The sequence below is a fragment of the Panthera leo genome, chromosome C1 (assembly GCF_018350215.1).
Source record: "Panthera leo isolate Ple1 chromosome C1, P.leo_Ple1_pat1.1, whole genome shotgun sequence".
Lineage (NCBI taxonomy): Eukaryota > Metazoa > Chordata > Mammalia > Carnivora > Felidae > Panthera > Panthera leo.
In genome coordinates this window covers 201,848,838-201,874,517 of record NC_056686.1, presented here as the reverse complement: position 1 = coordinate 201,874,517, position 25,680 = coordinate 201,848,838, and the positions used below count along the sequence as shown (strand labels likewise).

Sequence of the window (25,680 nt, the reverse complement as noted above, 5' to 3'; positions counted from 1 at the left end):
TCCCACACTTCTCCCCCACACACAGGGCGCTGGGAATGAGGGTAAGAGCCTTGGCCCTTCACTCCCAACCAGAGCTCTCAGACCCTGGAGCTCGGTGTGGCGATTGGGAGAGTCGCGCTGAGGTTGAAATATTCTTTCTACCTACCACAGCGAGCCACTTCCCTAGCTACTATTATTTCTAAGCGCTTCGTAAATCCGCGCCCTCCCTTGGGCGGTTCACTCTCCCTGAGTTCAGCGCCGCCTCGCGGCGAGTCCTGCGGGTGAAAACTCCGGGACCGCAGAGCCGGTTCTGGGAACTCAAGCTTGGGTGGAAAGGAGCCACAACGGGCCGATCCTCCGGGGAAAAGAGGACTGAGGGGCGTGAGGAAAGTCTCTTGCGGAAAGTCGCGTCTACCCTCCCTGCCCAGCGTGGCCCCAAAGAGAGGCCTTGACCTAGGCCTGAGGAAGAGGCGGAGTTTAGACGTTGGGAAGAACTCCCCGCGCCCTCCAGTCAAGAATTGGCGGTCTTAGCCGGGCGGCCCCAGGGTGACCTGGTATCTCCATCCCTAAGTGTCCGGGCCAGGGAGGGCGCGTTCTGCCCAGAGCTCGGGTGCGCCTTGCCTGGCTCAGGCCCCCAATAAAGAAAAAGCGGAGTCAGCCTCAGCTGTGGCGGGCGCGGGACGTGTGCCTCAGCACTTTCTATTGTAATCCCGGAGGGCTGGGGCCAGATTGGTGGCTTTGGGAAAGGCCTCGGCTCCCCAGAGGACACCAGAACTGACCGCAGCCTGCCCGCTGACTCAGCTCCCCCCACCCCAGCGGGAGGGAATGCGGGGAGGGGAAGCGAGGCCGGGTATAAAGCCCCGCACGCCCGGCCCGCGCGCAGCCTCTCCATTTTTCCGTCAGTACCGCGCTCACCCACCCGGTGAATACTCGGTGCTGGGGCAGGGTTTCTCCGGGGCGGGGGAGGGCGAGGTGAGGGAGAGCCTCTAGCGGCCCTGGTCCAGCCCCGCGTTCTTCACCCCCAACCCGGGTTGGGCGAGCCTGGGCCCCGGATGGGGGCTGAGGGACGCTGAGCCTTTGGTCCCACCCTTCTCTCCTCAGCGGCATGAGCAGCGCCCCCGCGCCGGGCCCGCCGCCCGCCAGCCTCACGCTCTGGGACGAGGAGGACTTCCAGGGTCGCCGCTGCAGGCTGCTGAGCGACTGCGCAAACATCGCCGAGCGCGGAGGCCTGCGCAGGGTGCGCTCCGTCAAGGTGGAAAATGGCGCGTGAGTGATGGTACAGGCGCGGCCGGGCTGGGTTGGGGGCCGCCGGGCTCCCCTGGCCTAAGCTCCGAGCCTGGGACCTCAGCTCTCAGCCCTCCGTTCCCCAGACTGTTAGCCTTGCCTGTGACTGACCAACATGGGAAACCCCTTGGCCTCCCAGAACTCCCCCATGTGCCACAAGACAAATCATGTGAACTAAAAGGATAAAGGCAAGAGGCAACCCTTTGTGGGAGCCCCGAGAGATGGGCCTGAACCCTGAAGGGGTTCCCAGTGTAGTTATTTCCTCCCCAGAGTTTTTCTCTGCGCAGCTAGATAGTTCTGCACTTGGTGTAATAAAAGAAGCTAAATCTCTTCCTCTCCCTCCATCCTGGTCTCTGAGAGCCTGGGGCGCTTGGGAGAGCTGAGACCTCTGATTATTGCAGGTTGTTGTTATCACAGATTGCCACCGCAGGTTGGGGGGTTCCTACACCTACCTTTGCAGGCACCTAAATCCTCGAGGTAGGAACCGTTGGTAGGTGATCTTCAGACCTGGAAAATTCCTTTCATCCTGGGGAGGCTAAGCTGGAAGCCTGGATCCCTGAAACCCCAGATAGCAGCTATATACTGTCTTTAGTTTTTCTAGAGGGGCCATATTGCCATGTGCTGTGTATGTCAGGGTAAGGACTTGGGGTTGGAGAAAAATGATGGGGTTCTCAGTCTTTTCGATCACAGTAATCAAGGTGGGGACAGAGGAAGGAGTGAGCCTGGGGCAGATGCCTCCCAGCTTTCTTTGTCTTTCCCCAGTTGGGTGGCCTTTGAGTACCCTGACTTCCAGGGACAGCAGTTCATTCTGGAGAAGGGTGACTATCCTCGCTGGAGTGCCTGGAGTGGCAGTGGCGGCCACCACAGTGACCAGCTGCTCTCCTTCCGGCCAGTGCTCTGCGCAGTAAGCACAGCCTTCCCCTTCGCCTTCTGCTTCCTACCTCCTCACTCCAGACCCTGACCCCACGATGGCACCTCATAAAGGCTGTCCATCCAGTGTATGGGAATGTGTAAACACAGTTCCTAGATGAGTGGTAGTGGCATTACTTCCAGAGCCAGAAGAGTCCCTGAAAGTTGGGACAGTGGACCTCAGTCAGGTGCCCAAAAATCAGCACCACGGACAGCACCAAGCCCATGCCTGTCTTGAGCACCCATGTTCCTCACATCATGTCGTCCACACCTGTTAAAGAGTGCTTCTGCCATCACACAGTCCTGTAAGGTTGGGACGGCTGCTGTTAGCCTCATATACACGTATGGAAATGGGGCTCAGAAGGGCAAAGTGACTTGCCCTCGGACACAAGGGTTAACGTGATGAGACTAGAACTCAATTCAGGGATCATTGTTGAGAAGAGATCAATCTCTGTGTGTATGTATGTGGGGGAAGTGTTGGCAATGAATCAAATGAATCACTGGACAGGAGGATCTCACTTCTCACTTGTGCTGACTTAGGTACCCTACTGTTGAGGCCTGGGGCTGAGAGGTAGAGGGCAAAGAGCAAATGCTGACTCAGCTTAGCTTCTATATTCCAGGAGGGGAAGGCCCTAGGACTATGGAAGCCCAGACTCAGCCAGCACTGATGCCTGGCCTGTCTGTTATGATTCTGCCATCTGGCACCCCTCAGTTGGGCCTTACCCTATGAGAGGCTGTTCCCAAGGTGCTGCACAGGGGATTGAGTAGTCAATGAGGCCCTTAGGAAAACTGCCTTGGTTCATGGGCCAAATTTCTCTCAGGATCCCTGATTTTCCTTCTGCAAAGAGGTCCAGATTACAAGATTATCTCTAGTCCTGACCTGGAAGGGTTTCTGGGAAACCCTCAGTCTCACCATCTCAACCCAAAGCCATAGAAGGGACTAGGCGAGGGACTTCTGAGCCTCCCAGCTTCCTAGCCTGCTATGGACCTGATGGAGTGATCTTTGGGAATGCTTGTGGAGCCAAAGTGTCTGCAGAGCTTGTGTTGGGTGGCAAGGTGGGGAGAGTAGGGCTGAGAATGTACCCATTAATACCTCTTTGGAGGGCCTAACCTGACCACTCCCACCTTCCTGTGCTTCAGAATCACAGTGACAGCCGTGTGACCCTGTTTGAAGGAGATAACTTCCAGGGCTGCAAGTTTGAACTCAGTGATGACTACCCATCCCTGCCCTCCATGGGCTGGGCCAGCAAGGATGTGGGTTCTCTCAAAGTCAGCTCTGGAGCGTGAGTCCCAGGACTGGAACAGGGAAGATGGGAAGAGAATGGAGGCAATGGAGACCAGGGAGGGGGGTTGGGAAAGGTGATGGGGTGCTAAGAGACATAGTAAAGAGATGCTGAGTACTGGGGGACCGGGAGAAGTGAGATGATGGAGACAGACGGGGGGGGGGCAGAGAATAGGAGAATAAGAGTCAGAGAGCCAATGTGGGGATAGAGCAAGGGATTTTTAAAAAGATGGATGAAGAGGCAATGGAGAGTGGGAATAGGGGAGAGAGATCATTGCAGGGAAAATTGAAGCAATGGCATTGGAGCTAGGGGCTGGGGCTGCGAAAGGAGGGCTGCTAATGGGGGACATTGGTGGGGGTGGGGGCAGAGCCTGCTCACCACCCCTGTGATCTCACTGGCCTAGGTGGGTGGCCTACCAGTACCCAGGCTATCGAGGCTACCAGTATGTATTGGAGCGGGACCGGCACAGTGGGGAGTTCCGAAACTACAGTGAATTTGGCACACAGGCCCACACTGGGCTGCTGCAGTCCATTCGAAGAGTCCAGCACTAAGCTCCACAGCCCTGACACCTCCCATGAGGACCCTCAATAAAGGTTCCTGAACCTGTCTGCCCCTCTTGCCTCTTTCTTGGTGTCTTGCGTTGTGATCTTCATCCTAATCCTTCTGAAGGTCCTTCCCTGTCAACCTGACTCTTCCCTCAGGCTTTGGGATTGTTGACTATGAAGCATAAACTGGCTTAGAATGTATGTGGCTAGATCCCGACAGGGCTGAGAAAACGGCTGTTAAGAACCTTGGGCATCCTGTTAAAGACAACCAGTCCCACACCTCTCCCTGATAAAGGCCAATCAGCTTGGTCCAGGTGTACCATAGCACACACATGGTGCCTTTGCCATCCTCTGGTTTGGGTGCACACAGTCCTATCACAGTGCTCATAGCTGAATTCCACCCATCTGGGCCAGGCACCAGCATGCACGGCAGGACCTACTTAACCCTATGTGGAGCTCAGTTGGATTCTTCTCTAACCCCCCAGAGTTTGTCTCCTAGCCTGGCTCCCTATCCAACTGAGTAAAGCCTGCACCCTTTTCCTAGCTTTATAGAATCTCTGTCTGATAGAGAAGCAACACTGTAAAAGGATAAATGAGTGGGAAATTCCACTGCTTCCTGGGGCCTTTGAAAGGGGAGACTTTCTCTCAGTGGAACCCCAGACCCTTTGTCTGAATAACAATCCCTTCGAGACATTGAGCTCCAACATTTACAAAGCATTTTTATGCGCCTCCTCTCAGCTGTTCCCAAGAACCCTCTTCATTCTTCCTCTCTCTCCCTTCTCTTCAGAGGGTTGGTCAGCTGCAAAGTCTACCCCACAGCCACTGACCACAATAAGCCTGGTTTCTGGAGCGGTGGCAGAAAACCATAGCCATGTTGGTGCTGAGTGTGGTAGCAGAGTCCTTGGCACCAAAGCAGTTTCTACCCAGTTCCCTCACTGGCCCAGTTAATGATACCCTTAGTCTCATAAGCAGGGCCTTCAAGGCCCTGGGGACTCCCCTCACTCTGTCATTCAGGGATGCTTGTGTTTTCAAGCCCCTAGTGGACCTATCAATGGGGAGAAGTGGCCCAGATCATCGCCCAAGCCCAGAGAAGGTAGGGAGAACAGTCAGATTTGGACCTGAGCCATTCCCAAGGGCCCAGCTGTGCAGTCAGGCATCTGCTCCTTTAGAAAGAGCCCTGGACCAGAAGTCAGAACACCTGGGACCCAATAATGTAGCATCCGTGAACCTCTACTCCCTCACCTGTAAACTGGGGCTACTGATCCCTGCCTTGTCTATCTCACAGTGTTGTGAGGATTCAAGGAGAACCCACTGAAAATGCTTGTGGTGTTATGGAAAAGCACTGGGGCAGTCAACATAGGGCCCTCATTCCCTTGCACTATCCCCCATCCCACCATCCATGGATCCTAGGGTTAAGTCGGGAGAGCATGGGACAAAATTCTAGGTAGGGTATGAATTCTGCTTTATACCTGGATGAGTTCTAGAGTCCATGGCCCCTGTTACATTTGATTCTCCTAACACCTTCCATACTTCATCCATTTCACCAACGAAGCTGGGCTGTCTGAGAGGGAGAAGGTTTGATGAAGCCATCCACTTAAATGGTGACAAAGTCAGGACTTGAACACAGGGCTCCTGACCCCAAATCCAGGCTGTTAAGGGAAGGCTGACCTGAGCTGTGGCTAAAAGCCTCAGCAGAGCCCCAAACCTCTTTGGGTCCCAGAAGAGCCTGGGGTTCCTTCCTGGTCCTAAATGTCCCCTTGGGGGATGGTAATGGTAACAATAGCTAAATGTATATAGAGCCTGAGTGTTCAGCACAGGTTATATAAGCCTCGTAATTCTGTATGGTAGGTACTGTAATCCCCATTTTACAGTGGAAGGGACTAACTTCCCCAAAGCCATACAAGTAAGAAATGGGGGAATTGGAGTTGAACCCAGAACTCAGACCAACTGGCTTCAGAGCCCAGCAGTCTACCTCTCCACTTCCTGCTTTGCAATGGTAGGCAGTGGACAAAGGGAGATCTAGTATGCACCATCAGCTAAGCTGCCCTCCTTCTAGGAGGGTCTGTGGCTTCTGGGAGGAGTCAGCAAGATGGCTGTAGGGACTGCCAGCGTGAACTTGAATAGGACACTCCGATTTCTAGGTCTTAGTGTCCCCACCTGGGAGTTGAGAGAGCTAATACTTGCTTCAGGCTTTGTCAACACGAACCTTCTAGGTTTTCCTGGACCTAGGGGTCCAACTCCACTTCCCACACTAGAAACTAAGGAGTATGGGATGCAGAGGCCAGGCTAGAACTGAGTGTTTCCACCTTTCCAACCTCCTCCCACTCTAGGCAGGTTGATGGTCAGCAGAACCCTGTGGGACTGGCACCCAGCCAGCTGGAAGGAGGATGCAGGAGAAGCTGCCTGGGACTCATCCATTGGCTGCACTCAGCCAAGGCCAAAGGGGATGAAGGAGGTCTTCTCCTTTCAGATGCAGCCAAGACCCAAGGGCAGGGTCAGGGATGGGGGGGGGGGACACCTCTCAAACTCTTTCCAGAGCTCACCTACCCCTCTAGCACCTGAGTCTTCAGTGAGGTGGAGGCACAGAGCCTGAGCTCTTGATCCCTCACCAGTCTGGAGCTGGGATGTCTGGATAGACCCCCAACTCTGAGCATCTCTCCCTTCTGTCTCAGCCTTCTGCTGAGAGCTTTATGTGGGTGAACCTCACTGCCTCCCCACTCTCTCAGCTCTGACCTCCTGCCCCTCATTTTCTATCTAGGAAAGAAATATGAAGGCATGAATGAAAGAGATTGGGACCTCAACCCCACCCCTAGGCCCTCCCCTCCTGTGAAGCCCTGGGTTTGGTCCCCAGAGAGGATCCTAACCTCTTATCTTTGCTCCCCCCAGATTCTTCATCCACATCCTGAAGCCCCATCTCTCTTCCTTTAGGATCCTCTGGCATCCTGAGATCTCCCATTTCCCCCTGGGCTCTGCCTCCCTCACTCCTCCTTTGCTCCTTCTGACTTTTGCACCCTCCATCAGCAAAGATGAACACTCCAGCAGTTACAGCAAGTGAGGAATGAGCAGGGGCCCACCCTGCTGAGCCCCCGAAGTTGGACTTCTCAGCCATCCTCAATCAGGCACCCCTGGATCATGGATTCTGCAGGAGACTTGCCCACTCCAATCAGTGTAACCTGAAGCCCCAGGTCTCCTCATCTCTTGGGCACAAGCAGTGTCCGTTTGGACAGTAGCCACCAGGTGCTGCATGGCTGCAGCGGGGCTCTTAGTCCAGAGCCTCATCTTCAGCTAGCATCCCTCCTTAGCTAGGCTCTCTTGAGCCAGGAAGCCCTACAGAGACTCCAGGCCACTTGGGAACCACATCTGCTTTGCTAATACACAACCAGCATCTTTGGAATGGATTTCAGCTTCCACAACTCCTCCCGCCCTGGGTTGGGGGCCTTAGACAGTACACAACACTGTTTCCACCCCTTTCCTCCTGCTAGAACAAGGTACCAGTTGTTCAGAGAGAACCAGGATGAGAGTAGTTGTGAGGGTGGATAGTGGGCTGGGGTGAGGGGAAGGGGATGGATGGAAGAGCTATAGTTTGGGGAGGAAGAGGAGCCCACCACATGCCACAAATTAGGAGCAAATGAATGAGAAAAGGAGAGACATAGGAAAGAGAGAGAGAGAGAGAGAGAGAGAGAGAGAGAGAGAGAGGAAACAGGAAGGGGGATGGCATAGAAGAGACGAGATGAGGAACGAGAGACCTAGAAAGGGGGAGAAGGGGCAACCCACTTGAAGTTGTGGGGGGAGACGGCCCCGCGCTGGCCTAAAGGCCCGGGAGATCTGGAAAGGCAGGGAACAGGCCAAAGCAAGAGGGAAACAGGGAAGGAGATCGGGTCTCCAGGGAAGAGTAGAGAGCAGGCGAGGAGGAGTAGGGAGAAGGCGCTGGGAGGAGGAGGGGGCGGAGATAAAGGGAGCAACTGCTGCCCGGCCGGGAGCGGAGCGACAGGCGAGAGGGAGGGAAGCGGAAATTTAAAAGTGAAGATGGAGATAACGCAGCCTGGAGACGGGAACCCGGGCGGGGGTGGGGGGAGGAAGGGGGAGGAGAGCGGAGCCGAGATGGGGGCGGGAATGGGCGGAAGGAGGGGCTGTGGCCCCGGGGGTCCGAGGTGGGCCGGGTACTCTGCCCCTTCGCTGTTTGCTGAGAGTCACGGAGGCGGAAAAGAAATGCGCTCCCGACCCCTATCAGAGCGGGAGGCCCAGGCCCATCCCCCGCGCGTCTCCCGGGTTGCGGGGCGCTGGGGGCTGCTGGGTGCGCTTGGCTGCGGCGCGGCGCGTCGGAGACTTTATTGCGATGGGGCGATAAGAGGGGCGGGGGCGGGGTCCGGGGGGCCGAGGCAGCAGCGCTTTAATTAAAACGGAAATTGCGGCCCCTGCCCGCGCGGGGGGCCGGAGGGTTCCAAGCAGCCTGGTAGCTGGGAGCATCGCTCCAGGACCCCCTCCATCCCCCGCCACACCCGGGCAGCCCCCTCCCGCCAGGCCCTGTCGGACCTGTTCCGTCTTCTTCTCCTTGTCACCCGCGGTTGCCTCCGGCGGGGATCCGTGCCCCGGAGCGCAAAGCCTGACGCTTCCCCCCTTTCTCATCCCCCCCCCCACCTCCCACCACCCAGTCCCTGGCGGCGATGAGACAGAGCGGCGCCTCCCAGCCCCTGCTGATCAACATGTACCTGCCAGGTACCAGGGACCAGCCGGGGGCTGGAGGCACCGGGACCTGGGGCCGGAAGTTTGGGCTAGGGCATGGGAAGGGGTTGCTGGGGTCCAAGGGAACGGGATGCGGTCCAGACACTAGGATTGCTGGGAAGACTGAGCAATCTAGGGCACTGGGGGACCTTAAAGGTAGATGGAGAGGTTTGGGGTTTTAGTGCGAGGTCTAAGGACTCCAAGTGAGCAGATTGGGAACCTGGGAGGCCGAGGGCGGGAGCTCAGGGGCTGAGAAAGCCTGGTACGGGGAGCAGAGGTCTTCGGTGTGGCCGGGGACTGACTCCGTGTGCGTTCAGCGTTGGGAGGCTGTGGTCCGCTGAGCGTCGCCCCTGCGCCCTCGTGGCTCCTCACCTCCGTGCTCCGAGCGTTCCCACCAGCCCAGCCTTCCAGGCGCCCTCCTCTCCTCTCCGATGGGCTCCGGGCGCTCCCGCTCGCCAGGCGCACTGCCTGCTCGGCTTTATAAGGCTCCCGCCGGCCCGTTCGGAAAGCGGATTTCCTTTTTCCTGGACGCGTTTCCTGACTTGGGCGTTATGGAGGGGCTCCGCGCGGCGCGCGCCCAGGCCAGGCTCCGGGAGGAGGAGCTGGCGGCTTGAGCCCCCAGCCTTGCACCCAGGAACCAACCCCCAACACCCCCACCTTCCCGAGCCTTGGCCCGGAGCCCTTTCGGTCAAGCACAACCTCCGCCCCGGTCCTCCTGACTGTTTTTTCCCGCTGCTACAGATCCCGTCGGAGACGGTCTCTTCAAGGATGGGAAGAGCCCGGGGTGGGGGCCCCTGAGCCCGGCGGTACAGAAAGGTGAGCTGGCCCGCGGACTGGGGGCGGGGGTGAGGACAGTGGATGGAGGCCAGGGCATCCTAAAAGGACGGGCGCCACCGGCCACCCGATCGGAGGGTGGAAGCGATGTGTACTGCAGAGCTCTGGAAAGGGAGGGTGCAGGCATACTGTGGAGGCCGAGGAGAGGGGGCATGCACTTGGCTTTTGGCTCCAGCATATTCCAGGTCCCAGGGCTGGACCTGCAGACCAGGGCAGAGGGAGAGGATCCTAGCCCTTGGCCTTTTCTGCTGCAGGGCCAGGACCCAGGTGCTTGGTGTCCTTTCCCTATTGGCAGCAGGAGCACAAGGCTCAGGACCTCTGGGCATGGGGACCCCAATAATTACTCCCTGGCCACTCCAAGCCTCCTCACCACAGCACCGGGCCAGCACCTACCTGCCTCACTGGCCCAGGCTGGCGAGGCTGTGGGAGCCAAGTCTGCTAGGCTTCGTTTCCCCACCCAGTTCCGCATGTCTCTAAATTACTCTAGGTTTTGCCTTGTTGGTCTCAGAGCCTGGCTGGCCCTCCCGCAAAGCCTCCCCAAAGCCCCCCACCTCCCCCCTTCTCTCTCCTCCCCCACCTTCCTCTCCTCTCCCCTTCCCCACCTCAGTACCCTGGATCTCACCAAGTCACGGTAACCACAAAGACAAGGTTGGCAACTGCTTTACCCAAAAGGAAACGTGATTTTCAACAAGAATGGGTTTCCAAGCTTCTGATGTCGGTCTGCATCAGTGCCAGCTGCACGTTTTCACCCAAACCTTTCCTTGTTTCTGACCCTAAAGCTCCTGACCTGAAGTCAGGCAGCTACTGGCTGCGCTGGTGTGGAGGGATTGGGGTTGAAGTGAGGGTGAGTAGCAGGTCTGCGTTTAGAGCGAGGGGTTGAGAAAAGAAGAGAGGTCCCACCAGACTTGATTGGAATCAATCATCAGACTACTCGAAGGAACACTCCCCCCCCTTTTTCCCCTAAAAGAGAGTGCGAGGAAGTAATTGTATCAAGATTTTTCTCCCCTTGTCCGACGGAGCCTCCAAAACAAGGGAGTGGAAATTCTCGGGCAGCCCTCTGTCTCCTCGCCGGCGTATCTGGGAAACACCTACTGGCCGCTTCCAGCAAATCCTGAAATCAGGACTGGGCCGAAGAGCCCGGGAGATGGCCAAAGATAGGGAGGAGGCAGGGAGCCAAGCACGGGTGGCTTCCCAGTCTCATCTCCTCTCCTCAGAGCTGTGCGTCAAGCCCCAGAGAAGTATAACACCTCCACCTGCCAGAATCCCGCCTGTTCCGAAAATGGGGACTCAACCCGAGTAGCTGTGCTGTGCGCACTGGGCAGTTGAGAAGGGTGGGGAGCCTTCAGAGTCTGACCGTCCTGGCGCGCACTGGGGGCCACTGCCCCCATTCCTGTCTGACTGGTACCGCAAGAAAGCCAGCCTCCACCTCTTCTCCACTTTAGGCAGGGCCAGTCCGACTAACTGTACGCCTTTGGGGGCTAGGCCTTGTCTAGAGGCGGGGGTGATCCTGCCGCACTCCTGCCTCTTCCCTCTGGACTTGCGGACAAGGTCCAGCCGGGACGGGGCAGTCTAACGACCTGCAAAGACTGCCCTGTGCGGTTGTGTGGGCTCCTCTCTGCTGAATAGGGGCGCAGGGCCAAGGCGGCAGTAGGGGCTGCTATTCGGCCCCTGCTGGCCTGCGAGAGAGCCGCTGCTGCTCCCACGCAAAGGAGGCTGTGCTTCGCCCTGCCCTCCTCCCCAATTCTCACACACCCAGGCTCCCGCGGAGCTGTGTCCTCCTCGGTGGGAGCCGTATTTCCATTGTGCAAAAGCGCGGTATGCGCTAAGGCCGCTCGGCGGATCAGCCCCTCCCTGGCCAGCCGCTGCAGCTGCGCCCAGCTACCCCGCTGGCCGCGCCCGTTCCCTCCCCGACGCCGGGTCCCACCCGGCCGGGCCGGTCTCCCGCCTCACCTCTTCCCCTACCTCCTGCCTCCCCCATCCCGCCTGCGGCTGACAGCCCCATCCCCACAGGCAGCGGGCAGATCCAGCTGTGGCAGTTTCTGCTGGAGCTACTGGCGGACCGCGCCAACGCCGGCTGCATCGCGTGGGAGGGTGGCCACGGCGAGTTCAAGCTCACGGACCCAGACGAAGTGGCTCGGCGCTGGGGCGAGCGCAAAAGCAAGCCCAACATGAACTACGACAAGCTGAGCCGCGCGCTGCGCTACTACTACGACAAGAACATCATGAGCAAGGTGCACGGCAAGCGCTACGCCTACCGCTTCGACTTCCAGGGCCTGGCCCAGGCCTGCCAGCCGCCGCCCGCGCACGCCCACGCCGCCGCCGCGGCCGCCGCCGCCGCCGCCGCCGCCCAGGACGGCGCGCTCTACAAGCTGCCAGCCGGCCTCGCCCCGCTGCCCTTCCCCGGCCTCTCCAAACTCAACCTCATGGCCGCCTCGGCCGGAGTCGCGCCCGCCGGCTTCTCCTACTGGCCCGGCCCGGGCCCCGCCGCCACCGCCGCCGCCACCGCCGCACTCTACCCCAGCCCCGGCTTGCAGCCCCCGCCCGGGCCCTTCGGCGCGGTGGCCGCCGCCTCGCACTTGGGGGGCCACTACCACTAGACGGGGCGGCCGGGTGCCGCGCGCGCCCTCTCCCAGGCGCCGCGCGGCCTCGCTGGATCCCGTCCACACCCCGGGGCAGGGGCCCGGAGCCTCCCCCCCACACCGTTCCTTTGATCTCAGATTTTACTTCATCGCCGCCCCCAGCCCCGACGGAAGGGACCTGAAGCCTCCTCAGTCTTCTTTTAACACTGGATTTGCCACCACCCCCAGCTGTGACAGTGGCCTGCCCCCACTTCCTTTAACCTCCTTCTTCTAGACCCCAGACCACGAAGGGGGTTCTCGGACCTCCCCGTCTTTTTCTGCCCTCCACCTGTCCTTCGGCCTGGCTCCTGAAAGCCCCCTCCATTATGACCCCTCTCTTTCGAATTCCAAACCTTTTCTCATTTTTTCTCTCCCCCACCAAGCTGCCCCACCCCAGCATGATGGAGGCCTCACACCGTCCACCTGCTCCTCCACCGCCAGGGCTTCACCGGACTTGGTGAGGGCCACTGCCCCTGTGACACATCTAGGTAGCTTCTGGGCCCCTTTCCTCCGCCCCCGCCCCCCACGCGCAGGATGGCCTGGTGTGTTTCTATTCCCTTCCCTTCTATTAAAGCTCCCGAGCTCCCTACTGTCTCCTCTCTGTGTTCTTTGCTGCACCAGAAGGTTTTTTCAGAGGGAAAGGAAATGCCCGGCTCAGGCCTGGCAGAGAAGCGTCAGGAGGAAGAGTTGGAGAGAATGAAGGCAAAGCAGGCTTGGGTGCTACCAGAGGAGAGAGAGGAGCCCCTGGAGGGTGGGCTCAGCCTAAGAGGGAGACTGACCTGCGGCAGCCCCACCCTCCACTGAGCAGGGGACCCCAACGTGCCTCACCCTCCCTTCCACCTGCCCCACCCTCCCTTCCACCTCCACCTGCTCAGTGACCCCACCCCATCTGTCTTTTTTTTTTTAATGTTTATTTATTTTTGAGAGAGAGAGGGAGAGCACGAGTGGGGAAGGGGCAGAGAGAGAGGGAGACACAGAATCCTAAGCAGGCTCCAGACTCCAAGCTGTCAGCACAGAGACCTAGGCACTGCTCCAACTAAGCAACGGGGAGATCATGACCTGAGCCCAAGTCGGAGGCTTAGCCGACTGCATCCCCCCAGGAGCCCCCCGACCTATCTTTTAAAAAAATGTTTATTTCTGAGAGAGAGAGAGAGAGAGAGAGAGAGAGAGAACGAGCAGGGGAGGGGCAGAGAGACAGGGAGACAGAGGATTGGAACCAGGCGCCAAGCAGACAGCAGAGAGCTGGATGCCGGGCTGGAACTCAAAAACGGGGAGATCATGACCTGAACCAAGTCAGACGCTTAACGGACTGAGCCACTCACTCAAGCGCCCCCCACCCTGTGTAATATTTACACCATCTCAACTTTTCCTCAGTCTCTCCAGCTCATCTTCCCCACCTCCCCTCGCCTCCCCAGCCTACACTCACTTTGACTTTCACACTCACTCACAACCGCCCCCCCCCCGCGCCCCTGTATCTCCAACGCCATCTTTCCTCTGGATCAGCCTCCTTATTTTCAGAAAGAGGGACACCCCTTCGAGCCCGCGGTCCGCTCCCGCCCCTCCCAGCGGTGGCTTGCGGCGGCACCCTCCTTCTCGCGGGTGGCGCGCGCCCTCTGCTGGTGGGATCCGGGTAAGCCTGGGCCAGGTTTTGCAGCCAAACCCAAGCTTAGCTTGGTGGAACCTCAGGTGTCTCACCCTAACCGAGAACTGGAGGACTCCGAAGCTTCCAGCCTTCCTTTGACCTTCAGAGAGGAGGGCAAAGGGGGAGCCCTAGCCCTACATCCCTAGGAAGTTCTGGAAGTGGCTCAAGTGGGTCATTCTGGATGAGCCCTTTTCCTCACCACCTGGAGGTGCTCCTGAATGCTGCACCCATGGAACCATGACCCTCCTAATATTTCTGCGCCTTTTACAAAAACTGTTGGCAGGAAAACTTCCTTCGCGTTTCCTTAGATGAAAATGACACCTGGGTAGGTGCGTGAAGTGATGACAGCAGCCTTGGGCTGCACACGAAGGCCAACGTTCCCCTTCCACCTAGTCTTGGTGCTTCTATCCCAAGCTTCCGGCAGGTTGTTGGGAGAACACCCTGGGCTCCCGCCAGGAGGCTGAGACTTCCCTGTGCCCTGTGGGCAGGAAGGGGAAATGCAGGTGGAAGGCAGGACAGCTAAGTGCAGGGAGGGCTGGAATGCTTTCCCCCAAAAAGTGCTGATGAAATCCTCAAAGGCCACCCAGGGAAAGTCTTCATTCTTTTTCATTTTATTGTCACTTGATATTTTCCTGGTTTTCCGAATAACACATACTCAGCATAGAAAATTTGAGAAATACACACATAAGGGCTTCATTAAGCATGTGTTGGATGAAGAGTGTAATGAAACATGGGGGAAAAAATCACCTACAGTCCCACTGCACAGAGGCCACTATTTTTTTTTATTTTTTTAACGTTTATTTATTTTCTTGAGACAGAGAGAGAGACAGAGCATGAACAAGGGAGGGTCGGAGAGACAGAGAGACACAGAATCTGAAACAGGCTCCAGGCTCTGAGCTGTCAGCACAGAGCCCAATGCGGGGCTCAAACTCACGGACCGTGAGATCGTGACCTGAGCCGAAGTCGGGCGTTTAACCGACTGAGCCACCCAGGTGCCCCATAGAGGCCAGTATTCATAACTCTTTGACATAATCTCCTTCTTTTTGCTATGGCTTTTAGAATTTAATGGTATCCTACTGTAGTCGCCTAATATTCTGGCATAAACATGTTCCATCATCATTATGCTTCTATATACTATAAACTTCATGGGTGGAAGGTCAGGCTCGTGTATTCCATGGAGCAGATGAACCAGGGGATGAGTCCCACCACCAGGGGATGAGGGCCTCAGTGACTTGGAGGGACACGCAAAAGGCCTCTTTGCAGGGGGCAGGAAGCTGGGAGGGAGAAAGAATTCATCTGAGAGCCAGACCAGGATCCAGAAAGATCTGGGCTGCTAAGAATTGTGGGCTAAATGCAACAAGGTGAAATTTTTTGGCAAGGAGTGTGAAGTCTTGCTCTTAGATCTTTATTTTATATATATATTAATGTTTATTTTCTTGAGAGAGACAGAGACAGAATGTGAGTGGGTTAGGGGCAGAGACAGAGGGAAACACAGAATCCAAAGCAGGCTCCAGGTTCTGAGCTGTCAGCACAGGGCCCGCCATGGGGCTCCAACTCGCAGATTGCGAGATCAATACCTGAGCCAAAGTCGGCCGCTCAACCGACTGAGCCACACAGGCGCCCCGTTGCTCTTAGATCTTTAAATGAAGACAGGAGGCCAGAGTGTGAGGCATGGCAAGGAAGTGGCTCGGTAGAGCCTGTGTATAAGTTAGTGGCTTCTTAGTCAACACAACATTAAACGGAAGTCTGAAGGATGAAATGCAGAAAGACCATTGTGATCTGAGGATGCATTGATGGAGCTATGGCACCCAGGATGAAGGAAATGACCCACTTGCTCTAATGATTGTGCCCCCAGCATACAGTACACAGTGTTAGAGAACACTTCCAAGAAAACATCAAATGGAGAGTATACAGAATAGTGGGCTCAGGAAGTGAAAAGAAAGAATGTTGGAGAACCAACAACAATGAGAGATGTAGTCTGGAAATCAAACTAGGGAAAGGGACATGAGAGCGTCCTCAATTACTCAAAGAGCTGCCCTGTGGCAGAGAACCTGGATGTGCGCGACAGTATTAGGACAAGTGGTAGGAAGCTACGGGAAGACAGATCCCATCAGTTTGATCTAATGAAGCACCTCTGTCAGTACTCAGCTGCTCCTTCCTTGAGGGGTCGAGGGGGAGGTGAACAAGGTAACTTCTCCAATCTTGAGACTCTTGAAGTCCTGTGAATGACTTGGTAAAGGCAGGATTTTAGGTGCCATTTGGCAGCTGAAGGGAGGTGTTGTTAGATTGGAGGATCTTCTTACCTATGAAATCACATCCTTAAAGCCCACCCTGCCCCTCTGTGTTTTCCTGCACACAGAGCCAGTTTGGGAAGCTAAGATACAGGAGTGGGAGCAAGAAAACCTGAGTTCCAGTCCCAGTCTGGCAACTAATTTGCTATGTGACCTTTGGACAATCACATCTCTTCTCTGGAATTCCATTCTATCTTATTAAATAGAGACTCAGCCAGGGATTTGCAAATTCTACTCTGTGGAACCTCAAAGGTCACCTGGGTTCCTCTCTGTTCCCCCCACCCCCCAAAAGTTGGAAAATGTCTTTCCAAGGTGATTTCTAAGATTGTGTCCAGCCCCAGCAACCCATAGATGGGTATTCTCTTCTCCAGGCCACCTTGGCACTGGCAATATCACTGCCTCCAAGATGTTTCCAAGCCTGGGTTACTATGCTCTTGGGATGACTCTACTCCCACCAGAGCCCCAAAGAAGCCACGCTCTTAACACACTTAGCTTCCTGATGATTCAAGTCTGTCTTCATTAATGATTAACCCCTTGGTTCTTGGCCTTCCCAAGGTACTGATTCCAACATTTCTTCCCTTTCCCAATCCAGGGTCCAGCCCCTCTTGCATTCCCTGAAGTCTTGAGCCTTTTCTCAATCTCCTCATTTGTGTCACTGGTAAAAATATGACTCACTCCCCACCCCGCCCCCTACACCCTATATGATTTTGCTCTCAAGTTTATAAAACACTTCCACATCCATTCTTTTATTGGTCCCCTCAAAGATCAGGGAGGAAGACAGGGTAGGGATTGCTTCACCCACTAGAAGGATATATAAACCAAGGCCCAAGACATTAAGAGACTTTGCCAAAGTCTTGGGCTTGTTCTAAGACCTCTGTCTTCTGGTTTCTCTCTCCCAAGCCTTTTCTCAGTGCTGATAGGTTTCTCCATCATCCTGAGTGGCTTTGATCACCTTGTTTTTAGGGTCCCTCCCACTGCCTGCTTTCCCTCCCACCACCTGCCAGGATTACACAGACCTGTGTCTCCTCTAGTAATGTGTGTTCCATGTCACCAAGCTCCACTTGCAGATGGAATCAGAAGCCCGACTAGCATGCGGCATGAGGACATCTGTGTTCGTGCTGCCTGATACCTGCACGGTCAAGGAGCAACAATGCCACCTAGGGCACCGAGGCTGACAGAGCACTTGCCCATATGTTGGCTCTGTTACCAAACATAGTCATCAAAATGGGATTCTGTGTTGTACTTTTCTTAGAGCCTTCTGCTTTTCTAGCCTTCATCTTTTTTTCAACATGTCTCTAAAATGCACTTAACTTCAGCTTGTTCCTCAACCTATGTGTAATTCATCTCAAGTAGACCTACTGATAATAAAAATGAGCCCTACCACTCACTGAACCTGACTCTGCCAGGCTCTGCCCTATGCTAATGCTTTTCATGTAGTATCCCCTTTGATCAGGCCACCGCCTTGCAGGGTGGGGATGACTATCTCCATTTTCAGATGAGGAAGCTGAAGCTTAGAGAAATCAGGTGACTGTGATCCCAGAGCTCAAGTCCTCAGCATCTCTCTCCTGGAGAGCCTCTTCCTCATGCAGATATGACCTGCTGCTGTGCCCCCTGCAGATACACTTTTGTCTACTTGTCATAGCAGAAGACTATTGGTTATGAAGGGCACATTGATGGCTTGTCTTATGAGGACCCTTATGAGTGCCCTTATGAGTGCCCTTATGAGTTAGGGCCTCTATCTGATAACAAATCAGAGACTGTTTTGTTGCCCCATTGTCTTTTGCAAGACTTCACCTTCCTGCTTATGTTCTTACAAGTTTGGAGTAGATCACGGTATGATGGGTGGGGCTGGGTGTCTGACTGCACCTTGGCTTTGGTGGCATTTCCTACCTCAGTTTTGTCAGTGTTATTTCTCCTTGACTCTCCTCTGTCTTGGGATGGTGGGTTTCATATGCAGAGGCAAGTGACCCACCATCCCATTGACTGTGACTTTCTCTCTCTGAGAATTCTCTCTATTTCCTTCTTTCCTGTCTTTGTAGACAAAGGCAACATAGTGTAATGGTTAGGATCAAGGGCTCTGGGGCTGGGCTTCCTGGTTTGGGGTGCTTGCTCTGTCCCTTGATAGCTGTGTGACCTCAAGCATGTTACTTTGCTACTTTGTGCCTCAATTACCTTATCTGCAAAATGAATATGATAATAACAGAACCTACCTGAGAGGGCTGAAAGATTAAATGATTATATAAGTACCTTGGTACATATATCAGTGTTTTCTATTAAAACAAATAAAAACCACACCAAACAAAGAAAGCACCTGCCTCTTCCCCCTGTAGTCCCAATCAGATGCCCCCATGTGTCCTGGGAGGAACTCGAGTGGCTACATCTACTTTTCTAGGCCAGTCCAGACCTTGTCCTGGACCTACCTGCTGAATTTCATCAAGAACCAGCCTCTTGACTGGTGATGGAGCCACACCGCAGGCACATGGGGTGGCCTCCCATACCCGGTGCATCCTCCATTTATTCTTGGGGTGAGACATAATCTAGAATTATAGGATCTCAGCTAATGTGATTTTGGAAATCCATCTATACTATTTGGAGACTTAGTTTTCTCTTCTAAAATGTGGACAATAGCAGGGCACCTGGGTGGCTCAGTTGGTTAAGCATCCGACTTTGGCTCAGGTCATGATCTCACGACTGGTGAGTTTGAGCCCCATGTCGGGCTCTGTGCTAACAGCTCAGAGCCTGAAGCCTGCCTCGGACTCTATGTCTCCCTCTCTCTCTGCCCTTCCCCTGCTCACACTCTGTCTCTCTGTCTCTCAAAAATAAATAAACATTAGAATATGACTCAAAATGATACTATGTGTTGCTCGCAGGCCAAAGTGTTTAGAAGTGGATGTCCCTTCTTCATACTCTCTTCTTCCCTTCCTGCCGTCTGGATTCAGATGAAGACTAGTTCCTGAAAGAAGGCAGAGCTACCATGTGGATGGATCCTGGTTCCTAAAACACCCATGGAGAGGTCATCCATTCACATGCATTAGACTATTCCTTGAAGTTTGGAAGTTTTCTTGTTACAGCAACTAATATTACCATAGCGAACATTCAAATTGCATTTAGTCTTTACAACAATCTTTTGAAATAGACATTATGATTTCTCCCACTTTATAGATGAGGAAACTGAGGCACAGAGGGGTTAATGAAATCACACAGTGAAAAAGGCCAGAGCAGAATGTGCACCCAGTCTCATTTCAGAAGCAGTGAGTTCTCTTAACCACTAAGGATGCGAAAGAGCTTTATATGCTAAAGCTTCCTAGAAATAATAATAATAAGGGTACTATTTATTGAACACTTATGTGCCAGGCACTATTTAAAAAGCTTTACATTCATTTGGTCCTTACAACCCTCTGGAGTTGGTTCTAGTGTTATTCCCATTCTGTAGATGAGGAAAACTAAGGCACAAAATGTTAAAGAACTTACTTGGGGTCACAGTGCTGCTAAATGGTAGAGACGTGATTCAAACCCTAGCAGCCCAACTCACTCCTTCCCCCACCCTTTACTATCATCTCTGATGGAGGAAGGAGCAGATTCTAAGAGGCCCAGGAAGTGGCAGGATTATATGCCTAAACCCCAGCCCAACCCCAGGACAGGTTCCAATTCCAGCACTCACCATGGATTCCAGACAAATAGAGTGAGACATAAATTACAGAAGTCTTGTGGCCAACTGTGTCCCTTACACTTATCTCAAATGACATGATAGAGTAGAAGGAGACCAAATGGACATGGATTCAAACCCAACCCTTGCCTACTTCCTATAGAATTGAGAAGGCTACTTTCTCTGAGCCTCGGTGACCTCATCTGTAGAATGGAGATACTGATTATACCCACCTTGTTGGTTTGCTGCAAGGGCAGAGACTGTGCCTAAAGAATCTAGCACAGGGAGCTGTTTCATAAGTGTCATCCCCCCAGCATCAACCAGCTCAGAACAGAGACCTGCCCTGTGAGCTCAGTCTTCCACCAGTCTAATCCTCCAACTGTAGCCCAAGTCTCCTTTCATGAGTCAGGAGCTCCTTCCTTAATTTCCATGAGATTAGGGGAGGAAGAAGTAGTTAAAAGGAGGCTGGGAGGCCAGACCCTGAGCGTGAGCATCAGGTTCATTTTTTCTGAAAGAGGAGGACAAGTTGCTTAGCAACACAGCAGGAAGTTGTCAGGGAGGCTTCAGGCAGTGCTGTCCTTTTTTTATTTTGCAGTATGGAGACATCTGAGGGAACACTAGATTGGGAAATGAATGGGACAAGTGGGAAACGGTCTGAGGTCGGATGGCAATCTCTGGGCCTCATCCTTGTTTCCTATAATCACCTTTCCAATACTCCTACCCTTTTCCCTTTTGGCACACAGAGGCAGAAAGACAAGTTCTGGGTCCATCTTGCACACATCTGTGCAATGACCATATCAGCAACCATGTATCTAAAGCTCAGGACCACCTTATATGTGTACTTCACTTTACAGTTTACAAAGCACACCCACAGACATAGTTTCACCTAATATTTACAACAGTTTCTTTAATTCCTATATGACAGACAGGGGAGAAAAGTCTCAAGGTCCCAGTGAGGAAATAGCAGGGCCTAGGTTTGCTGCAAATCTCAGCATATTTCCACTTCATGTTGAAGCATGGATGTTTATACAAGCATCTACACACACATGTGTGCACACAATTCCATATGCTCACAGTCTGAAGGTGCTTCATGCCTAGTGTCCCCTGTGCACCTATCCCCATCCCTGTTCAAAAAGAAGGTGCAATATGGAGGCAGGGTTCAGCTGTTCTTCCTTGCTGACCCCAACCAGCCTGGGGCCAGGGGATCCCTGGAGTATGGAGTTTCAACAGGGACCTGGCCTGCTGGCCCAAAGGCCTCAACTCAAGAATGTTGCTGGACTGGGCCTGGCTGGCACAAGTGTCTACATACCAGCAGCTGAAGCAAATCCCCTGGCTGGCATTCCATAGAGATGCACGTGGGTCCCACTGGACCCTTGCCTGCAGCAAGGAGTAAACACATGTCACCCAGGTTATAGATAGCTCATGGGAGGTCCAGGTCTCCAGAGCTCCCCACTGCCTCAGGGGCCAGCAGAGTTCATCAGAGCAGCTCCAGGCTCCTTTCTGGATTCTGTCTTGGTCCCTTATTCCATCTGTCAATATTTATTAATAGTGCTGACTACCTTAGCAATGGTTGTACCGCAACAACAGTAATATTGTCATTCCTGTTACAGCCATTTGATAGACACAAATTCAGATAGACACCTGAAGTCTTTGTTTCCATCTGATGGTTGAGAAAACTGAAGTTCAGAGAAGTTGAATGACTGACTTAGATCACTAGCTAGTTAATGGTAGAATAGGGACTCAAATCACTGACTTCTGGTATTTTTCTCTGTACATCGCCTCATTCTACCTTCAAATATCTGGGTAGAGGCGGGGAGGGGGAGTTGCAAGGGAATATTCAGCCACTCCATCCTTTATCCCCAAATTGCGCATGCCCAGTACCCTGTAAGTCAACATGCCTCAGAAAAGGCAATTTGAATAATTATTTTGATAAAGGTTTTATCCACTTCCAAAAAATTAGTTGAGAAGACTTACTGTATAGCAATATACACAAAACAGAATATTCAGTTTCAAAAGACAAATAAAAAAAAGCAGTTGGTGAACTATGAGAGGCATTCCCATAAATCAAGGACAAGGTCAATATATCTGTTTTATCCCTTCTAACCTTGTGATCACTGCCATCAGTGAACATTCTATCATCACTTCTCAGCCTTTGGGCTAAGATCAAGTGTAGTGAACATTCTATTAAAGGTCCTAGTCAATGCAATAAGATAAGAAAAGATACATGCTATATGCAAATATTGGAAAGGAAGATATTAAAATGTCCTTGTTTGCAGACAGAACAGCTTCAGACCTAGAAAATCCAACAGACCCAACTGGAACACAATTAGAATTAATGAAACTAGTGTATCCAGTCACATACAAAGATTAACATACAAAAACTTATGGTTATCCTATAACTCTATAAAAATAAGGAAAAGAATTGGGAATAACAGATTTACAACAGCAATAAAAATATGCTCCTAGATAAACCTAATGAAAACCATGGAAACCTCTAAATGAAGAAAATGACAAATCTTCACTAACGAACAAAAAAGAAGACCTGAATAAATGGAACACTTAGCATGATGCTGGGTAGAATGACTCAATATCAGAAAATGTCAAATCTGTCCAAATTGGTCTATAAAAGTAATATAAGCTTGGTTCTAAAGTTCTTCTGGACTATGCTTAAGAGTAGCCTAGACAATGTTAGCCAAATAACAATAAGCTTACTGCAAAGCTGCAGTTATTGAAGGTGTGATTTGGCACAAAAATAGTTAAGTAAACCAGTGGAACTGAGTAGAGCCTTGAAACAGACCCATGCATATGTGGAAATTTCATAAAAGATAAAGATCACATTCACTGTAGGGAAAGGAAGACTGTTGAAAAGTTGGCACAACTTGTTATTCATTTGGGAAAATATAGTTATATCTCTACTTCTCATTACACACAAAAATAAATTCCAAAACAGATTAAAGAATGAAATCTTTCTTTCAACAATGAATAGTTGTATACTTATTGGCAACCAAAGACAAACATGGAAACTGTCACTATTTCACATTTCTTGAGACCCTACTAAATGCCAGGTACTGTGCTAGTTCTCATTGTTTAAAGCAAGAATGTGGGGGCACCTGGGTGGCTCAGTTGGTTAAGCAACCAACTCTTTTTTTTTTTTTAACGTTTATTCATTTTTGAGAGACAGAGTGTGAGCTGGTGAGAGGCAGAGGGAGAGGGAGACACAGAACCAGACGCAGGCTCCAGGCTCTGAGCTGTTAGCACAGAGCCCAATGCAGGGCTCCAATCCACAAACCATGAGATCATGATCTGAGCTGTAGTCGGAAGGATGCTAAACTAACTGAGCCACCCAGGCACCCCAAGCAACCAACTCTTGATCTCAGTTCAGGTCATGATCTCAGGGTCGTGAGTTCAAGCCCCATGTTGGAATCTACGCTAGGTATGAAGCCTACTTAAAAAAATAAGATAAACTGGGGTGCCTGGATGGCTCAGTCAGTTAAGCGTCAGACTTCGGATTAGGTTATGATCTCGTGGTCTGTGAGTTCGAGCCCCGTGTCGGGCTCTGTGCTGACAGCTCAGAGCCTGGAACCCGTTTCAGATTCTGTGTCTCCCTCTCTCTCTGACCCTCCCCTGTTCATGCTCTGTCTCTCTGTCTCAAAAATAAATAAACGTTAAAAAATAAGATAAATTTTAAAAGAAAGGATATCAGTGAGTTAATGTGAAGCAAAAAATTTCCCCTATGTTTATTATTTGAATAAGGGATAATGGGCCTTCTATGGCAGTTATGCCAAAGATAGAAGAGTATTCTTTAAGTGGTCTTTTAAAAGATATTTATTTATTTTTGAGAGAGAGAGAGAGAGAGAGAAAGCAGGGGAGAGGAAGAGAGAGGGAGACAATCTGAAGCAGGCTCCGCGCTGTCAGCACAAAGCCTGATGTGGGGCTTGAGTGAGATCATGACCTGAGCCGAAATCATGACTCAACTGACTGAGTCACCCAGGAGCCCCTAAATGGTCTTCAATGGATCCTTGCAAGAATGTTTATGTGTATGTCCATGCTCTGTGTTCATGTATGAAACATGTGCTGCATGTGTACACACACGTTTGCTGTGTTAGATAGGTATCTGACTTACTTGTCCAGCAAAGGACATTCTTAAATTCTTGGGATTTGGAAAGAGCTTGAGGAAAAGGGAGTGAAGAGACTTTGGAGATGAGTGGGGGTGGGGGGGACTGGGCCAGCCAGACACTACTCAGCCTCAATTTTCCTTTCTTCCTTCTTTCCTTCTTTTCTTCCTTCCTTCCAGCCTGCCTTCCTTCCTTCCTTCCTTCCTTCCCTGTCTCTCTTTTTCTTTCATAATGATTTTCCTTCTTTTTAAGGCAATAATAATAATATTCATTGTAACAAACTAGAAACTCAGAAAAACACTAAGAAGAGAGTAAAACTGATCATTTAAAATTCCACTACTTAGGGAAAGCAATCGTTAATATTTTAGTAAACATCTTAAAAGTCTCTGTTGCTGCACACACACACACACACACACACACACAGAATTATTCAGTATATACCCGTTGACTGCCTACTGTGTGCCCAAGCACTATGCTAGGTGCAGGGAATCTAACAATGAACAAGACAGACCTTTTATTGAGACGATACAAGATAAATAAGCAACAAAAATTTATCAGGGGTGACAAACGCTGTGAAGAAAATAAATCAAGGGTATGTGAAGTAAGGTGACTGTGGGGCAGGCTGAGATGCATTAATCAGGAAGAGGTGGCCATTAAGCCAAGATCTGAATGACATTAAGAGGACAGCTATTTAAAGATTAGTCTCTCTCTCCCACACAAATAGGACTGGACCACATTATATTGTTTTTAACCAGATATTTTCACTTTATCATGGTCATTTTTCATGTCAATGAATATAGATTGATGTATCATTTTAATGGTTCATAATATCCCAATAAATACTGATTTATCACAATATACTTAATCTCCTACTGTTACATCCAATTTATAATTATTATAAACAATATTAGGATAAGCATCCTTGTGTCAGGTCCTTTCCCACTTATTTCCTTAGGGCAAATTTCTGGAAATGTGAAGCTGGGTCAAAGAACATGCTGCCCTTTACATTTTTTTTTTTTTTTTTAAGTAGGCTGTGTGCCCAGCACAGAAGACCTGAGCTGGGATCAAGAGTTGACTTTTAACCAACCGAGCCACTCAGTCACCTCTGCCTTTCACATTTTGATCCGTAGCCACATAGCTCTCCAAAGAGACTGAACTAACGTGTGTGTGTGTGTGTGTGTGTGTATATATATATATATATATATATATATATATAACAATACAAGAAAGTGCATATCTCTTCATGTTTTTACCATGGTTGGCATTTTCCATTTTAAGAATCTCTGTCAGTATAAGACATGCAATCTCCCATTACTGTTTTAATCTGAATTTCATGGTCAACAGTGAAGTCTCTTTTAATGTATTTATTGATTATTTATATTTTTTGTGTAAATGACCTCTTTAAAGTTTTAACTAATTTTCTACTGAAAATATATTTTGCTACAAATATGTTCTCTCAGCTTTTCACTTGCCTTTCAATCTTATTTGTGGTTGTTCTTTTAATTTCTCTATTTCTCTAACATTCAAAATCTAGAATGGAGTCAGATGAATTAATCTTTTCCTTCAATGTCTATGCCTAAAAAGATGTTCTGTACCCAACTCATATGCAATAGTAAAAATACTAATAAATATTCTTCATTTTCTCAAGTTTTTTAAAATTATAATTGGACTATTGCCATATATTAACTACTACTTTCTAATTATGCAAACAATAGGCTAGTACATTTTTATTGTAAAAATTAAACTCCATAGATAAGGTGAATGTCTTTGGACAAAATCAATCCCACTTCTTCCAAGAAGTCATTTATTAAG

At 51.5% G+C, this 25,680-nt stretch overlaps 2 protein-coding genes across 2 annotated transcripts; both read left to right on the top strand.

Annotated features, from left to right (window-relative positions):
• The first annotated feature begins 438 nt into the window (after window positions 1-438).
• On the top strand, window positions 439-4,006 carry CRYBA2 (crystallin beta A2). The gene is made up of 5 exons (XM_042953239.1): window positions 439-533; window positions 1,081-1,245; window positions 2,026-2,167; window positions 3,313-3,455; window positions 3,859-4,006. The coding sequence occupies exons 2-5, from the start codon at window positions 1,085-1,087 to the stop codon at window positions 4,004-4,006; spliced, it is 594 nt and encodes a 197-aa protein (XP_042809173.1). The 5' UTR covers window positions 439-533; window positions 1,081-1,084.
• A 4,631-nt stretch (window positions 4,007-8,637) lies between these two features.
• FEV (FEV transcription factor, ETS family member) lies at window positions 8,638-12,153 on the top strand. The gene is made up of 3 exons (XM_042953524.1): window positions 8,638-8,716; window positions 9,464-9,538; window positions 11,567-12,153. Exons 1-3 carry the CDS (start codon window positions 8,665-8,667, stop codon window positions 12,151-12,153), a joined length of 714 nt encoding a protein of 237 aa, XP_042809458.1. The 5' UTR covers window positions 8,638-8,664.
• Window positions 12,154-25,680: the final 13,527 nt, after the last annotated feature.

Excerpts from the sequence above, each read along its gene's own strand:
- CRYBA2 (XM_042953239.1), top strand. The coding sequence starts at position 1,085 with ATGAGCAGCGCCCCCGCGCCGGGCCCGCCGCCCGCCAGCCTCACGCTC. Across the intron at positions 1,246-2,025 it reads GTCAAGGTGGAAAATGGCGC|TTGGGTGGCCTTTGAGTACC; the intron begins GTGAGTGATGGT and ends GTCTTTCCCCAG. Across the intron at positions 3,456-3,858 it reads CTCAAAGTCAGCTCTGGAGC|GTGGGTGGCCTACCAGTACC; the intron begins GTGAGTCCCAGG and ends TCACTGGCCTAG.
- FEV (XM_042953524.1), top strand. The coding sequence starts at position 8,665 with ATGAGACAGAGCGGCGCCTCCCAGCCCCTGCTGATCAACATGTACCTG. Across the intron at positions 8,717-9,463 it reads GATCAACATGTACCTGCCAG|ATCCCGTCGGAGACGGTCTC; the intron begins GTACCAGGGACC and ends CCGCTGCTACAG. Across the intron at positions 9,539-11,566 it reads GAGCCCGGCGGTACAGAAAG|GCAGCGGGCAGATCCAGCTG; the intron begins GTGAGCTGGCCC and ends CCATCCCCACAG.